This window comes from Vulpes vulpes, chromosome 3, assembly GCF_048418805.1.
Source record: "Vulpes vulpes isolate BD-2025 chromosome 3, VulVul3, whole genome shotgun sequence".
Classification (NCBI taxonomy): Eukaryota; Metazoa; Chordata; class Mammalia; order Carnivora; family Canidae; genus Vulpes; species Vulpes vulpes.
Window position 1 is genome coordinate 54,537,447 of NC_132782.1, and position 18,334 is coordinate 54,555,780.

General features: G+C 39.6%; 1 protein-coding gene across 1 annotated transcript; it reads right to left on the reverse strand.

Annotated features, from left to right (window-relative positions):
* Positions 1-1,342: 1,342 nt before the first annotated feature.
* DNAJB11 (DnaJ heat shock protein family (Hsp40) member B11) lies at positions 1,343-18,310 on the reverse strand. The gene is made up of 10 exons (XM_026007328.2): positions 18,056-18,310; positions 15,387-15,543; positions 11,464-11,561; positions 9,413-9,545; positions 5,814-5,956; positions 4,950-5,032; positions 4,217-4,274; positions 2,986-3,097; positions 2,551-2,710; positions 1,343-1,801 (listed from the first exon to the last, which is right to left on the reverse strand). The coding sequence occupies exons 1-10, from the start codon at positions 18,121-18,123 to the stop codon at positions 1,737-1,739; spliced, it is 1,077 nt and encodes a 358-aa protein (XP_025863113.1). The 5' UTR covers positions 18,124-18,310; the 3' UTR covers positions 1,343-1,736.
* Positions 18,311-18,334: the final 24 nt, after the last annotated feature.

The window sequence follows — 18,334 nt, forward strand, 5'->3', positions numbered from 1 at the left end:
TCTTTCTAGCCAAGACTAGTAGCTCTAGCTCTCAGTATGTGACTGACTCTTGCAAAAATCTAAGAAAGAGGGGAATGAGCAAGTCCAGGTAATGATCAAGAGTTCTCTTGGGCTAAAAAATATAAGGGAAATGATTAGTTCTAAAAAAAAATGTTCGACTAGGTAACTCAGTACATAATGAACATCAAATGTACAAAAAGTCCACTAAGATATGAATTTACATGATTTCATTTGAATTCTAAGATTTCCAGCATTTCAAATAAGCCTTTTAATTTTGTTCTTTTCCTTCACGAGAACACAGTTGTACTCAAGTCTGATTGCTGTTAAAAGTGTGCCACTGCTTTTTGTCTTGTTCTTAACTGCTCTAAATTGATGAAATTTTCATTTTTTCCTCCTTTTTCCACTCATTTTTGTATACCAGGGGCAAAATGCAACAAAAAGGCAGAGTAGTACTGGCTGCTTGAACTGTAGGAATGCTGCTGGAATTACAGATGGCAGGAAGGTAGTTCTACACATACTGCAACAGAAATTATTCCACACTACTGAACTGCTCACTAGCTGAGGCAAGAAGCCCAAGAGTTTGTGAAAAGTAGTGTGATGGGCTGGGAGAAGAGTGAAGGAGGTTCAAAAGTCAAACAAAACATATTTAAGTCATGTGCCATCTGAATCAGGGGCCCCTCAGGGAGGCAAAAGTAATCTGCAGGTCTACTTCACATTCATTTTCTAGGGCCAGTGGTAATCCTAGTTCCTAACACAAACCAAAGGCTTTTTAATCAGGAGGTCAACTGGGATGGTATATATGAGGAGTGCTTTATAAACAGTAAAGTATCCATATCAGATTATTCCCAAATTAAATGAGAGGAGATATACTTTCTCAGGGACAGTTAGATCTTTGTGTAACCTGGACTCATGTACTCCAATCTCTAATCTACTCAGTTCCTTCAAGCTACTTTTTAGAAGATACTATTTGTGTTTAATTGGGTGGGGGCAGGGGACGGGACTGGTTCATTACCAAAGTTGGGGAGCCCTTCTCCTTTCTTCCATAGCTTGGCTCCTGGTCTTATGATCTTATCCCGGGAAATATGTATCTAGAAAGCAAAGGGCAATGGACCGGACTAGGACTGGTACTCCTGAAATACAACACACCGCTGCTCGCATGCACTGGTGTCCAGAGCACGTGTCACACCTCAGCCCTTTTGCAGGTTTGAGTGTCCATCTTGCCTGATGGGAGGACAACCCAACTAGCCCATAGGAAGCCAGGGGGGCACTAGGAGGATCAAGAGAAAGTGACCAGATGGAGATGGAAGGACAACAACGTAGCTAAACCAACAAGAAACAGGAGTCAAGAAAAAAATGACAACAAAATGTATTTAAAAACAGACTTCTCCAGTTGGTATTTTGAATGAAATGGCTAACAATTAACTCTGACCCTTTATATTGTGTTTCTTTTGCTCCTGGAGTCCTCTTGCAGCTTTAATTCTTGAAACTCAGGCAGCAGCACCAGACTTTAAATCCCCAAAGGGAGAGGTATTATTAAACCTTTTGCTGGTCATTCTTTTCTGAACACAAATGGACAAATTCTTAAGCCCTCTTATTCATCTCATGACGATCATTAGGAGAAACAAATTAAGCCAAAATTGCATATTGAAAGTAAGAACAAAAACACAAAAAAACCCTTGTAGATAATAAATATCGCTGATTCACTTATTTTAAACAAAGTCCAATTTTATTCACTCTTAATATCCTTGCAGTCCATTGTATACCTTCTGCACTGATCCTTGGTTCAGAAGCTGTTTGATACCTGAAGAAAGAATAAGTGATTCCATCAACAAAAAAACGTGATTTCTCTTAGAGTTTAGAGATCTCATGGGGAGGCTCACAAAAGGCCCTATGACAACCGCAGATCTGAGTTAAACAGATAAATAACCATGTTCAAGTTCATTGCGTGTGGATCCCCACCACCCCCCATGGGCACACATATGTCCAAGATGGCACGGCCCCTTATCTCCTTCTGTCTCTGAGGCACACATCCCACAAAACCCTATCAATGAGAAATGAGAAAATGGCAATCAAGCTCTTCAGTTGTCTTCCGTTCCTTCTTCTTTGTCCTCTTTTTAGTTCTGACCTCTTTCACCATTCTCCTTCCTCCTACTATTCAGGATGCACCAACTGGGCCCTTGCCTCAAGTAGCCATTGCTGATGCCACCCATTGGCCTCTAGCCCTTCTAATGTATATCCATCCCTTTACCGTTTGGTCCAGCTGATTTGTTTTGTGTGATCCCACTTCAAGCTCACAGCCACATACCCTTGTTGCCAAAGCCTCTTCACCCAGCCTTTTGTAACATGGTGATGACATTTTCAATATCTCTTTTATAGAAAGGCAAGTTCATTTCCTGGTCCTGTGTTTGATGTTCACGGTCACCAGAGAGTTTGTTTTTGTTGCCTGTCATCTCTAACCACTGTTTTCATACTCACAAACTGCAGACACGACACACACACACACACACACACACACACACACACACAACTCTTTCTCATTAGACCGCTCACCTTCTCTTGCTTCCTCTGTTAACTGTTCTTTTGGAAAATCCACATCAAAAGTGATTATCAAAGAGCCCTTGATGTTGTTGTTGTCAAAGTTGGGGAGCCCTTCTCCTTTCTTCCATAGCTTGGCTCCTGGTCTTGTGATCTTATCCCGGGAAATATGTACCTAGAAAGCAAAGGGCAATGGACTGGACTAGGACTGGTACTCCTAAAACACCACACACTGCTGCTAGCATGCGCTGGTGTCCAGAGCTCGTATCACAGCTCAGCACAGCAGCAAGGGTGAAGAAGGGACAAGGGAAACACCATTAGGACATTGTGAGCCAAAGAAATAGGTTTTCAAAGGAAAAGGAAAAAACACGTAATCTTAAAACCACCCACATAAAGGTTTAAAAAGACAGGTTTTAAAAGGATGGGAAGCAGGAAAATTCGTCTGTTTACCTTGTGGCCATCCAAGTGAGTAATATCCATATCAAAGCCCACCAGAGACTCGACTAGTGAGATTGTCACGTTTGTATACAAATCATCTCCTCTCCTTTCAAATATTGGGTGCCTAAAAGTAGAACAAGGCAAAAATCAAAAACTCCCATATTTCTTTGGAAAGTGTTCCAAAAATTTTAAGAAAAATCTTGGTAAAGGATGAATACCACTCTTTTAAACAATGAACATTTATTAGGCACTCCTTTGTGTGTAGCATTAATTAAAACCAAAAAGTTGTGTACGGTTTATTAAATTCTATGCTTAAGGAGTTTATAAATCAGCAGAAGGCAAAGCACAGAAGTAAAACTAAAACTACAAGTAATCATATTATAGAAAAGAAAAAGACAACTTCTGGCAGTGGGGGCTGGGCGATGGGCATTGGAACAGATTTGAGAAGTCTCTAGGGCTAGGCTCGAGGCCAGGTCAGCTGTAGATGCAGATAAGGTGGGAATGGGGGAGGGTGAGGTTGGAGTAAGAGGGAATTCTGGCAAAAAGACCAGGACTTGAGAAGGTACCAGGTTTACTCAGGGAACAGCACATGTTCCAGGTTTTCTGGGAAGATGTGAGAGAGATAAAGTAGGTAAGGAAACTTGGGGAAAATATCTCTGAGATTAAGAGTGGTAGGAGGGGAAAGTCCTAGGCAGTGGGGGAATGTTTCTCCATATTTACATAGGAAAATTGTTCCAATGAATCCTTAGAAGCAGAAGTATCACTGCTTTCCAAAGTGGTAACAAGAGAGAAATAATAAACAGGAAAGCTTAAGTCCTGGGCAAAATTCTTGTATAATCAGCATTTCATGCTAAAGAGAAGCTGCATATTACGTAACAGAAGGTTCTTTCTATAGCCTTCCATTCCTTTGTGGTGCCATGCTTGCTCAGTCAAAATCTCAGGTCACTCCTTGAGTCCCATTCCTGTTTGTCTCTCTTTTACAACTCCTTTCTTGTCTTATCAATTCTTTCCTTCCAACATCTTTTGGATTTGTAGGTCCCAAGTAAATATATAACAGTTCAATCCTGGGCCCCAGCCCCAAATTTTCAGTATTGCTGTAGTTACAAATGACCAATTAGGTAATGAAGGGCACGAAACACAGGGAAAAGCCTAGCAGTGTCCTGGTGGCTATCTATCTCTTTCTAATCCAACTCATCCGAAAAGCAGAGCCTAAAGAGAAGGCCTCCGAAATCAAATCACTTACTTGACAACTTTGATTCGGAACCGCAGGTCTCCTGGCTCTCCATCCACATGAGGCTCACCTAGTCAGAAGAGACGACGGTATATTGTAAGTCACACAAGACGAACACTGCAAATCTACCTGTAGTTTAGGAGAATTTTTTAAAAGCTACTACCTTAGGTGTGGCCTATCAAGTCTACCTGTGAGAGCAGTGTCTCTAATTGGTTATACCAAGTTTCAGATTATTAGTGAAGATCATCTGTGTCTCAGACACAGCGATAAGTAACTTGAGCTGTTTCCTAACCAAAGAAAGATTGATTTCTTGAACCTAAGTCTTAAATTTTCTTTTCTTTTTTTTTTTTCAGAAACCTTAAAAGTGAGGTCTGAGAGCATCTCATTAATGCCAACCAGAGCTACATATCTTCTTTCATTACTGAGTTCAAATTAATCCATTAGGGTCTGAACACTCTAAATTTTGATATAACTTAGGCTACTAGATAAGAGCCTGTGATGCCTGTGTGAGCCTTTGACTGTGATGTTCAAAAAAAGGTAAACTGTAATGCTATGGCTTAATGTGAAAATCCATGAAGGTCATATAAGGCTTTCTGTGCCCTAAAACTGACCAAAGAGTATTGGAAATGATATACACGTTTACTAGTGGCCATTAGGATATGGTGTGAGGTGGGGGTGGCTGGAATTCTCACGCACCTGGAGAACAGAAAATTATGACAATAAAACATCAAGATCAGTATTTCACCTTCTCCAATAAAGGGGTACTCCATTCCATCTCTCACTCCAGGTTCTATTTCTACCTCTAGTGTTCGTTCTTCATTCACTAGTCTGAGACAAAGAGAATTTAGAAAGAAAAAAATGAAAATGCAAACCAAATCCCAGATACAGATAATTAATTTTTTCTGTTCTATCAGAGTTGTTTCTTGAAAGACTATTTCATCCATATGAAATATGGATGGCATATTGGCAAAGCCATTGGAGATCCATTTACATCTCCTACATGCCAATAGCCAAGGCAAAGTTACTATAATCTTGTAACTGTGGCTTCTAAAGAAGCCTGTAGTAGACTGAGTACTTTGAGCTGAGTGATCAATAACACAGAAAACTACTCAACACCTACGTAAATTTGCACCTGGAAGGACAGGAATCAGAAGCAAAGTATCCTACCTGATACTTCTCCTGATCCCACAAATAACTGATCTAGTTTATATATATATAAAATATACGGCTCAATTTAATAGTAGTGTTTATAATATAATCAGCAAATAGTAGTACCTCTCTAATCTGAAATGTTAGCTGGACATATATAACTGCTCTAATATTCCAAGTGGGAAAAATGAAACACTGACATTTGAGAAATATATTCAGAATTAATGGGCACTGCTTATTAGTTCAGAAACACAGAAGGAGATATTTAGAAGAAATACTTCTGGAAAAATAAAAAGGTACATGTCTTTGCTCTGTCCTCTAGAGGTGGAGCATGAGAGAGAGTGAGAAAAAGGTGTTGGGAGATTGGGGAAGTAAATCTCGGTATGGACCATTAGCATTTATCAGACAACTGAGATGATGAAAGTGTCTCTTGGTAGAACAGAGAAGGTGCTCCACTTACTTGACATTAGGGCACTCGTCACAGACCACCTCCTGGGTCATCTGGAAGCGCCCTGGGCCCAGCTGGGTAGTCCGCATCTCCTGCCGGCAGTTGCATTTTCGTTTGCCTGGAGCCTGCCTTGCCACGGGTTTGTTTCTAACTACCTGAGAAGTACATAAACAACATCAGCTTCTCTCTCAGTAAAAGAGCCTTTAGTCTCCTCAATTGATCAGGGCTGCCCACATGCCGGAGCTGGAACTTCCCTCCTCTGGCAAGCTACCCCCCAGAAAACCTAAAGCTGACAGAAGCCTTTGTGGAGTCACAAATCAGCCTCTACAAGAATAAAGCAGATACTTCAATGGCTCAAATTCTGGAGCTGGAGAAGAGAGGGGAGTAAGAAGAGAACTGTAAAATAATACAAGTGATATCGGCATTTCTAAGGCACAACTAACCATGCCTGAGTTAAAGCAGTTCACAGAATTGCTATCTTTTAAGAAATCTGAGCTGTGCAAAGCACAACCCCTGAAGAACCACTACGGCATTTGAAAGCTGGTCTTAGCTGTCACCATACAATTAGCTATGATAAATCTAATGAAAACACTTCCTTGTTTCGGGCAACTTGATCCAGGACTGTTTCCCACTGCTATCTCAATTCAGACACTTAACACGTAAGGGATACAATGATCACCTCTTTGTAATTGCTTGCAACCAAACATGCTGATCCCTCAAGGTTCGTGTAAACCAATCTGCATGAAGAAATGTGTTCCTGGTTTTGCCTGCTTCATTAGTCAAACACCTGATCACAACGCATGTGTTCATGCAGTAGGATGATGCAAATGCTTGCCAGAGAAACCCCTTAAAGCCTACCAATACATGGAAGCCTAGGTCAATGGAATAAATGACGACAGTAAGAGTAGAAGAGACCCTCGATAGCACTTACTCTGAGCACCAAGCAAGGCTCTGATCACTTTTACATATATGAACTTGTCTGATACTCATAACAACCTCATGAAGTAGATCTGTTACGGTCTCCATTTTGCAGGGGAAGTAATTAAGAAACAGAAGGTTCAGGAACATGACCAAGGTCTGGAGGGAATGTGGGAATTAATTAGGCTCACCTCTTTTCTCCCACCTCAACAATCTATCTTGCTTTTAAAAGAGAGACAGAACGATTACTTTCAGTGCCCTTTCCCCATCCTTCAGACCAAACCACAGTATTAGAAGCCAGTGCATATTCTGTAACTGTCCAGTCTTCTTCGTTCAACTATTCAGAGCAAAAACACAACTAAAGAAAACGCTTCTTGTCTAGTTGGTAGCTATGCATGGGCTACTACTGGCTTTCTCCTCCAAAATCCTGGAAAAACTAAAAAAAAACATGGATTCCAAGAAGCAATAATTTTAACACACAATTTGTGGGAAAACTCCACAGAGCCAGAAGGCTGTTTTGAACCAGCATGTGTATAATGTGGAGGCTACAACATGGGGCGGCTGCAGCTAGTGGGGGCCACTGAAGAGATGCTAGAGAAAAGCAGTTGAAGTTCTGCTCTCATCTCTCTCTTGAATCGCCTTGGGACAAGCACTATCTGGCCTCTCTCCTCCAAAACAACAGACTGCAGACACCAAACAAGACCAAAAAAACCTCCAAGAACACAAATAAAACCACTATGCAAGCGCTTGCCTCCAAACGCTCTCCTCTGGAAAGAGAGTTGCTGATATCCATGGGGGAAATATGAGCTCAAAGTCCAAAGAAACATCTAGACACCTGAGGAGTCCAACTACATATATGTCCCCCACTTTCCAGAAAAGGCAACAAATAGATAAAATATATATTTTAAGCAAATGTATTAGAGGAGAAAGACCAATAAGCATAGTTACATTTAAGGAGATAAGGGAGGACATTAGCAATAGTATAAGAAATAATGTAAAGCTCCAGTAGAGATATTATATACAAAGATATGAGTTGAAATAAAAACACAGCCAATGGGAGACTATTGGGATGGACATAATTGAAGACTGTTGTGAGCCAGAAGTCCAAAATAAGGCACTCTCCTAGAAGGAAGCAGGGAAGGCAAAGGAACTAGAATGGTTTTGTATTGTTTTTAATATTTAAAAGAAAGTTATGAGCAGATAGACGGAGAAATGCCAATGAAGAGGACTATATATTTGCAAAAATAATGGGATATAAATTTTCCAGAACTAAAAAAAGAGAAATAACCTCAAATGAAAAGATCCCAAAGTTTTAGTAGAAAATATAGGTGACTTGTTTTCTGATTTTAGGGCAGAAACAAATTTCTTAAACAAGACACAAGGGGCGCCTGGGTGGCTCAGCATTTAAGCTTCTGCCTTCAACTCAAGCGTGATCCTGGGATCCAGGATTCAGTCCTGTATCAGGCCCCCTGTGGGGAGCCTGCTTCTCCCTCTGCCTAGGTCTCTGCCACATTCTCTCTCTGTGTCTCTCATGAATAAATAAATGAATCTTAAAAAAAAAAAAAGACACAAAAACTAAGCATAAAAGAAAAGACTGATATATTTGGCCATGCTAAAATTAATGACTTCTGTTCATTTTAAATAAATCTTCAATATAATGAAAACACAAGTTATAAACTTGCTACATTTGTATCACTTATTGCCAATAAAAGTTAATAAAAATAAACTATTCTTAGAAATCGATAAGGACAAAAAAATATGGGCAAAGTATGGACAGACATTTCACAAGAGAGGAAATAAATACGGCCACCAAATATATGAAGGTGTTTATCCTAATTATGAACTGAGAAAATGCAAATCAAGGCCACAATGAAATGATATTTCTGCCCACTTGATAGGCAAAAGTTGAGAAGTTTCACATTTCACAGTTTTAGAGAGGTAGCTAATCTATAAAATCTCTAGTAGAAGTGCTAGTACTAATCAATTGAGAAAACAATATAGAATTATCTTGTACAAATGAACATTGGTTTCCATTACCCATGAATTCCACTCTTTCGTATATGCACCCAAGAGAAACTCTTGCTCACAGGTACCTAGTCATATGTACAAGAATGTTCAAAAAGCACTATTAAGAAGTTAAAAACAAACAAACCTGGAAATAACCTACATGCCTACTGATACAATGTGCTCAGAGTAAAATTCTATTTAGCAGAATTTTAGCTACAGCAACACCTACCGATCTTGGTAACATAATAGTGAGTGAAAAAAACCAGTCCCAGAAGATAATGTATGGTATGAAAGTATTTTTACAAAGCCAAAAACAATAAAAATACAACAATATATTATTCAGGTATTTGTACACATGTAATAGAACAAAGAACAGTGGCAAGGGAACAGTAAAGACAAAACTTAGGACAGTAGCTAGCTCTGAAGTGAGACAGAGGAATGGAACAGAGAAGTAGCATGTGGGTAGATGTAAGTGGTAGTTTTACTGTAGTTCCTGGACTGAGTGGTGAGTTCATGAAACAGTTAACTCTGTATCATAAACCAAGGACTATGATTAACTCAATCTGGCACATCTGATCACTCTCCCGACTCCCAAAAGACAGAGAAGGCACTCAGAAATTTCTTGTTTTTAGTCAAAGGAACAAGTTCTGGAAGTTATTATGAATAGCTGTATTGTTTGAACTTACTTCCACAAAATTTCCTGCATATACTTCTTCCAAAGTGACTTCTAGATCTACAATAATATCACTGCCTCTTGGAATATTTCTGTCTTGCTGACGAGGGGTTCCTCCAAACATGAAACCAAAATCTCCAAAGAAGCTGTGAATAAGTGTAAAATCATCAAGAAAAGAAAGCAGAGTTCACGTCTTCAATTATTTAGTTTTCTTCACATGGATACAATATTATGTCCTACCAATATATTGGATAAAAATTGACATTTTTAATACATTGGAGTCATACATAATATACAATTTTAATTTATACAATATTAATTATATTGCTCTCTGCCACAAAAAATTTTTCATAAATATTATCCGGATACATATTACAGTGCACATATACAGTGTGCCAATGAATTCAAAGTTGGGCTTAATCAATGAAATAATCTGTTTTAATATCAAGGAATATCAGGATATAATGGCCTTACTGAGAAAGGGCACATGTAAACTCATGTAATGCCGACTTTCATTATAATTTTGAACATTTGTATTATTCACTTTGTATATTCAGAAACTAGCTTTAGTTAAAGAAGCTGTGTTCTGTAAAAAAACTCTTGGTTATATAATTAAGTAAGCTAAAAAAGCATCAGCCTTAGTAGATAAAGGAAGTTCTGTTCTCTACAAAATCAAAATCAATTTTTGTAAGTTTTAAAAGCATCACTTTGAATTAATACAAACAATGCCCTTCAAATGTTCAGGTGTTCTAATCTTGACGTTAATTTTTGATGTTAAGAAACCTCAGATGTGGGCAGCCCAGGTGGCTCAGCGGTTTAGCGCTGCCTTCAGCCCAGGGTGTGATCCTGAAGACCCAGGATCGAGTCCCATGTCAGGTTCCCCGCATGGAGCCTGCTTCTCCCTCTGCCTGTGTCTCTGCCTCTCTCTCTCTCTCTCTCTCTCATGAATAAATAATAACACCTTTAAAAAAAAAAAAAAAGAAACCTCAGATGTTAGCATAATGATGACAACTAAGTAACTCCTTCTCACCCACCAACCAATCTTGGTGAATAGATTTCCTGAATCTTAAACAAAAACAGAGAGGGAGGATTTTCAGAAGGTGGGGGTAGAGTACAGATGGAGCTTTCTTTCTGTCTGGTATCCCTACATATTGCTTCTAATAGCCAAGGGGAAGAGGACACTTCCTTAGTAGGCTAAAACAACCAAACTGATCCTAGGGAAAAGAAGGATTTCCTAATCATATTATTCACAAATCTTTACAAGTCCTGAAAAAATCTACTGTCTCCCCCAAATACTAAATGAGGGAAACTACTGTATGCAACAGTGATTCTTACTTCCTTTGGGAAAGGATTCACAAAACCCTTTAAGAATCTGAAGAAAGCAATAAACCCTCTACCCATACAAAAGCATACTCACAAACATTTTTTTGTTTATAACTTGATTTGGAACCCCAGATTAAGATCTTATGGCATCATCAGTGCATACAGATATTCAAATGCTCAACAAAGAGGGGTTCAAAGAGTGTGAGGGAAAGGTGTGTATTATTATTCCAGTCATTTAGCACTCCCAGAAAGCCATGCACAACTGGAGCAAAAGAGCCTCTACCCTAATTCCTTCTACCAATGCTGATTACCATATTTGCCACACTCTTGTTGATATAATGAAAAAGAGGCAGTTCTGGGTATGGGAATAGGAATTTCTCTCTCTCTCTCTGCTTATAAGAATAATTTTATGCATTAACAGTTTGCAGATTTTAAGACAGTGAAGAGACAATATACAGTGGTTTCCAACACATAGGGCCCCCAACATTGTCAGGGTCAATTTGATTGATATAATTGGCTGGATGGAAGCATTTTTGGTGCTACTTGTCTATTTTGGAGCTTTATGAAAATAGAAGAGTGTATTCCTGCAGGGAAGAGGATGATTAACCTTTTGGTCAAGAATCAGTTGAGCTGTACTCTTCATCAAAAGCTTCTCAACAAGGGAGCAAGGATAAATCTCTAATAAGCATCCAATGACCTATTCTCAGACACTAACACTTTACAGATGGGCAAATTACTTACTGTGAAAAAATGTCTCCATGGGAGCTCTGATGACCATCTTTTAATCCCTCTTCACCGTAAGTATCATACTGTTTTCGTTTCTCACTATCTGACAGAACCTGGGGACAAAAGCCAGTGGAAGAAAAGATCACGAGTTGGTAATATGCAATACATTCACATTTAAGGGTTTTTTTAAAAAAAACTCTGATAAGACTTTTGTGAAATGCAGTTTTCATTCTGTGTGGTATTAAGGCTGTATATATTTGCCTTAGCAGACTAAATTCTTCAATGTACTGTTCATTTTGGAACTTCCAGTTGCTCAATTCATGTCTTTAATTTAAATTTATCAAAATTCACCTAGTCAGATAAAAATCATATCTGAGATTAGCAATGTGGCTATGAAGGGGAGTGCAACAACAGGGAAGAGGTGAGATGAATTCATCAGGTTAATTTCCCATGCAGTTTGATTCTTGTGCTTGTGCTGTTCACCTCTATGACACAGTATCTCTCTGAACCATAGATTATGATATGATAGGACAGATTGTAATTAATGATAGACGCAGTAAAATCTTCTGCTTAGGCCTACTTGTCCCTACCATATGGACCCCTATCCCCTATACACATTAGGAGACTGACAGGTCAAGGGAATCAAATGATAGGCCCTTCAGAAAGGTCTATACTATACTTTCATATTCCCTTCTCCATTTTGGGGGTATGTAGAAATTCACCTGTAGAAGAATGCTATCTACTATATATATGTTTAAGTTTGTAATTTTAGTCTGAATTGCAGAGAGTGGGGAAAAAAAAAATTCACTGCTCTATGAAGACTGCTCAAGGTCAATTTCACAGCTTGAAAAAATTGGGCCCATTCCATATAAAATACTGAAGAATATAGAAACAAAATAAACTTCCATACTCTTTAAAGTCTTTCAACATGCCAAAAAAAAGTAAAGGCTTCCCATCTATTTAGAGAAATCTGAAGTATATACACACATATAATTTTGACAACTAAATAACTTTATTCCTAATTTGTTATTTTAAAACTCTATTTAGACAACAGATTGAAGGCAAGTTATTTCAAACCCATACTTGCACTGGCTCAGGAAAAGAGAGGTTATAAGTACGATGGGGCTTGTTGCTCAGCAAAAGAAAGGGAAGACTTGCCTGGCATATATAAACAGGATACGCTTTTGGCTCGGGGCTGAATAATGTGTAAAGAGCCACGAAAAAATTTTATTTTTCTAAATTTATCTTAAATGTTACAAGAAAGTGAGTGTATGAAAGAGAACATTCTTAAAAGCAAAGACAAATGGGTTACTTGACTAAAGGCATAATTGTTCATGTGAAAGGAGTGTTTGGGTAAATACCCTAAAAAAAAAAAAAAAAAAAATTAGCTACTTGAGGGAAGTAGAAATGGGCAGAGTTAACTTTAAAAACAAACAAAACAAAAGCCTCAAACTCATTATTATGTGATCTGGATTTCCAATATTTTTACTTTCAAGTCTCTTGGGCTCTTGTCTTGCAAAGAAATGAACCCCACATTTGGGTCTATAAGAAACACCACTTCAAAACCCCTAAACCAAGACTATTTTAAAGTCAGCCTCTTTATGGGCAGCAGAGGCTTCTCTCATAACCCTCTCAAAACTACCCTTAAAGTTATCTATTATAATTCACTTCCTTTTCAGTTTTCTTCTGTCCAAGGAATGCAATTTTATTCCATGGTCTTAAAAACTATTTTATTTTCAAAAGAAAATAAAGGTTCTTAGTTGATTGGTCAATCAACCCAAAGTCTCAACTAATTAAAATGCCAGCAGTAATCCCAGCTCAGTAGAAAAGACAGATTTGTATTCACAAAAGACTCAACTGGGATTTTGATTCGTGAACACTAATTTATCTAAGGACTAAGGCAATGAAGTGAGTAATACAAAGAAAAAAGAAAATTTGAACCAGTGACTAGAAAGGTTCTTCGAGTTAAATAAACTGCAATCTCATGAATGATTTATGTATAGCCTGCTTAGGTCATAGCTAAACAGCATGGGAGACACTTATTTCTTTAGAGACAGAGAGAGTGAGTGAATTTGTAAGTGGTGGGTGAGGGGCAGAGGGAGAGAATCTCAAGCAGGCTCCACACTCAGCCTGAAGCCCAATACAGGGCTCCATCCAATGACCCTGAGGTCATGACCTGAGCCGAAATCAATAGTTAGATACTCAACCGACTAAGCCACCAAGGCGCCCCAACATGGTAGACTCTTTAAAGAACATAGCAAATTCTAAGCAACAGCTTCCCTAAAAAATATTTTGGACTATTCAGTTCCTGGCAAACAATGGGAATATTTATGGGAAAAATAGTGCAAAATATGGTTTACATATTATCAATAAGAACCAAAATGTTACATATAATTTAAGAGAGTCCACCAACACTCTCAAATTTATTTGTGGGCTCCAGGTTAGAAATTTCCATCCTATGGGATCTTTGAAGGCATCAATAGAAGGGGGACTCCATTAGCTTTAGATTGCGCCGTATAAATCATTGTTTTAGTTTGGTGGATTCTTTAATCTAGGCTTTGGGACCCCTTCCTTTCAGCTTTTTCCCACTAAAAATATTTTTCAGATTTGTTTCCAGCCTTCTCACTAACCAGGGATTTAACTTGAATTCAGAAGTTTTAGCTCCAAAACTTTCAGAGTTAAATTATTTTACCTGTGCCCTTTCAGAAAATGGAATGTTATCACTACAGTGGTAACACTGTAATGTATACCTGAAATGTGCTAAGAAAGCATAACTTAAATGTTCACATCATAAAGAGACAAGAAAAGTGCTAGATGTGTTAATTACATGGGCAGTGTCCTTTCACAATGTCTATATATATCACATCATGATGTATACTTTAAACATTCTATAATTTTGTCAATTATATCTCACTAAGGCTGGAACCCCTCCCCCACCCCGATCTCTTATTCTATTTCTAGAGGAAAAGTGAATTGCAACACATGAAAAAAGCTAACTCCTAACAAATGCAAGATTATCAGAACTTATTTGTAAAATTTTTTCCCATAGTGTTGAAGGAGTCTGTGTGTAACAGTTTTCAAAATAGTAAGTAATTTATTAAGCATTCAATAAATATTCCTCGGTGTTAGTAAAAATGAAAAAAAAAAAGAAATTGAGAATAAGAATATGTCCAGCTCTACTATATTTCATGGTATCCTAGTGCAGATTAAATGAGATGATATTAATGAAAGCGTCTTCATCTCCTGATTAGAGGCTGCAAATTGTAAACTGTTGCTGTGTTTTGTTTGATCTGCACAAAAAAGAAAATTTTAAATTGAATTAGTTACCAACATTTTCCAATCAAAAGAATTACATAAAAATCTGCATTTCCACTTCTCTTGAAAAATTACATGATCTGGCAATACTGTGTTTCCATTTCTACATATCAAAGACTAGCTGGGGTTGAGTAACAGCTGTCTCCTTGAGAAAGGGCAAGAAGACATCATTTTGCCAGAGTCCTCGTCAATCCCTGTTGATTCCCAACATGGAGGTAGAAGATCCACTGTTCATGTTTTATCTCATAACTGCCCTGCATGTTCTGTGTCTGGTCCATTGCAGGCATGTGGATTTGCAATCCTCATTTAGATTTTGTTTCTATTTCTGGCTCTAGCTCCCAAACTGACTGATGATCAACCTACTCATTAATCTTTCAATCTTTCTTTTTTTCATCTTATTCAACCTTACTCTCCTTAAAAAAAACAAAAACTAATACGAAAAAATTAGGAAATGGCATATGCTAATGTTAATATGCAATGTAGCAGCAAGCACTACTCTTACTTTTATCTGTAGCCTATTTTTTTAAAAAAGTGACCTGAAAGAAAGGAGCGTTACTCTATGTTACACGGCCTTTTCTCTATCTGTAGATTTTGTTCGTACTTCATCCTTTTTCCTGACTCACCTCATAAGCAGCACCTAGGTCCTGGAATTTCTCCTGAGCTCGTGGGTCATCCGGGTTCCGGTCAGGATGAAGTTGCAGGGCTAGTTTCCTGTAGGCCTTTTTAATGTCTTTTATAGAGGCGCTGCGAGGCACCCCCAAGATCTTATAGAAATCTCGCCTAGGGAATAGGGAGGGGGAGAGGGTACTTCATTAAAGAGTTCTACAGTATGTTTTTAAAAGTGAAATTTTTTTCCTTTGCTTTAAGTTTGTATATGAGCAAAGAGGTAGGAAAATGAAGGTATACATGTGACACACAAAAAAGAATGACTAAAAAGAGCCCGTCAGAATTTGTAAGGAATCTTACATATTGAAGTAATCACAATGAGAGGCCATGAACTTTTTGAACTTCGCTACCATTATTCAAAACATCTGTGGCATACATCTCTTAGACCCTTTCAGACAAGAGAACTATTTCCTTATTTATGGTCACATGTTATTTTCAACCAGTAACTGTACAATCGAATTAACTCTCTCTTTTTTCCTTCCCTCTATTAGTGACTTCAAATGACTTCTGGCTATGTCCAAAGGTCAAAATAATAACCAAAGGATGATTTTCTTTATTCAAAAAGATCACATCATGTAAAAGTTCTAACCGTAGCTTTGTTTAGAATGTTAAACATGAAGCAACTAAAATTAACTTCAGAGGTTAACATAGAAATTAAGCCAAAATCCAGTTAAGAACCCTGAGAAAGAATAACCTCTACCTGGATGTAGGAGTTGTGGTGTTTTTTGCTAAAAGTGAGAGAAAATATCAATCTTGCAGTCATTGTTAGTGGCTATACTGGTTTGTCTTGGTCAAGTCCTAATTATAGACAGCTGCTGAAGTCCATATGCAGAAGCCTGTAAGTCTCAGCAGCTACAAATATGCATATAGCATGAGCTGGGAGATAAGGTACAGATTCACTGACCTCCTTGCAAGGGACTCTGCTGGACTAAAGTAATTATAAAAGGAGTATTTGCAAGAAGGGCCAATGCATAAAACAGACCATAATAAACTTCAAGGGTAGGGACTGTAGCCCATAGAAGACACCAATAAATATTTACTGAATGAAATGAATAAATAAGCATGCTCACAAAAACCTACTCCTTTTGCCAGAGTCACTTTAGTCATCAAAAATTATTCTGAAAAAAAAAATTATTCTGAAAATGCATTTCTCAACACAGGGAATGGGAAAGTTGTCCACAATGGACACACTACTACAGTAGTGATGGTGACTTTAAAATGCAATGGGGATAAAATGCATTGAGGTGCCAAGTGATATATGACAGAACATGGAAAAAATGATTTCATAAGCTCTTTGTCGCACTTTGGAAAGTCATTTAATCATTTCAGGTCATTATCATCCCCAAGGGAGTCCATGATAATTAATTAGATGTTTTATCCTACCCCCCCCCCAAATCTGCAAACACCCCTCAGATCTCGAGACAAGGGACTAAATAAATCAAAAGGTTCACCAAAATTAATAACAAAAGAGCTGTTTAAAGAATGAGGCTTACTTAGAATATACTTAATATAAAAATGGGTAACAGTCCAGAATAATCAGGGAAAAGATAGCTGGCATAGTTCAGCATCAATGTTACAGTTCCCCAAAGACTTCTTTATAAAAAGGCTGGCGTTTAAAGCTACAGAATTAACAATACTCAGACTGACCCATATCTTAGGGTATGTATGTGTTGCTTTAAGTGAAGTACTAACAAAAACATACTAAGAAAAACAATAAAGCATTCCCTAGAAGAAATCATTATTATTATTATTTAGCAATTTAAAATGTTTCACCAGAAAAAAAATGACAACAAAGTTTAAGCATACAAGCACGGGGGGAAAAAACACTTTTAAGAAATAACAAGCGTTTTGAAGTTTAAAGCTTTGCTAAGTAGCATCCCCTACAGTGAGGGAAACTTAGGAATTGTTAGAAGCTAAGACTTCACTGTTTCCCCCATATACTCAAATGTGAGCCCGGCACGTCATATCCTGCGGTCACCGAGCTTTAGGATCGTAGATCTAAGAGGCTGCACGCATCCCTGAGGGTTCAGGTGGTCCTTCCTACTCCCTTCGTACGGGGGGGGGGGGGGCACCTTATTATCTTCATGATACGGATGAGAACTCAGAGTGTTCCTCAGGGTCACGAAACTCGCAGGTGGGGTGGGGATGCGGGGTCTTGAATGCCAGCTCGCTGTCTGTCGGTGAAATGCCCTTCCTGTTCCTGAGATTAGGAAGCTTCTCAGGAACGTGCCATGGAGAGAGGCCGTGAAGCAGGAGGGCAGCTAAGGCTCCGTTATCGCCGGAGCCAGGAAGGACAAGCACTCTCCGGGGCCCGCCTCGCTGCCTCCATCCCATTTCCTTCGGCCCAGCATGCTCCCCTACCTGTTCTCCCCTGCCGGCTCAGCCTCGCAGCACCACCTCCCCCCCCCCCGGCCCAGGGGCTTGTCGCGGGCTGTCCACGTACCGGGTCCTCCGCTTCGGCTCAGCAGCACCCCCCCCCCCCGACGGGGCGTCCCGCACCGCATCCACATCCCGCTGGAAGGGCCTCCGGCCCTGCGCCCCTCCCCGCCGCCCCTCACACCCCCTCCTCCCGCAGCCCAGACGCACCGACCCACCGGCCCCGTGCCCGCGGGCGCCCGGTCCTCACCCGGCGATCGCGGCCCCGAGGAGGTACAGCAGCAACAGGCAGAGGGTGCCCAGGTTCTGCGGGGCCATGGTCTCTCGGTGCCCGCCTCCGTGCCGGCCCCTCGCCCACGCGCTCCTCCCCGCCGCCGCGTCGGCTCACCGGCCCCCCACCCCCCGCCCGGTGCCCAGAGGCCGCCTCTCCCCGGGGTCACCCCTCGGTCCCGAGCGACGGCGAGCTCGCCCCCTCCTCGGCCAGTCCACTTCCCGGGAGTCCGAGTCCCCGGGAGAGAAGCCCCGCAGC

Bases quoted from the DNA above. Each gene is read 5' to 3' on its own strand.
- DNAJB11 (XM_026007328.2), bottom strand. From the start codon at position 18,123: ATGGCCCCGCAGAACCTGGGCACCCTCTGCCTGTTGCTGCTGTACCTC. The intron at 5,957-9,412 runs GTAAGTTCAAAC...TGTACTTCTCAG, and splicing joins ATGCAGGAAATTTTGTGGAA to GTAGTTAGAAACAAACCCGT. The intron at 5,033-5,813 runs GTAAGTGGAGCA...TCTTTGTCTCAG, and splicing joins GACGAGTGCCCTAATGTCAA to ACTAGTGAATGAAGAACGAA.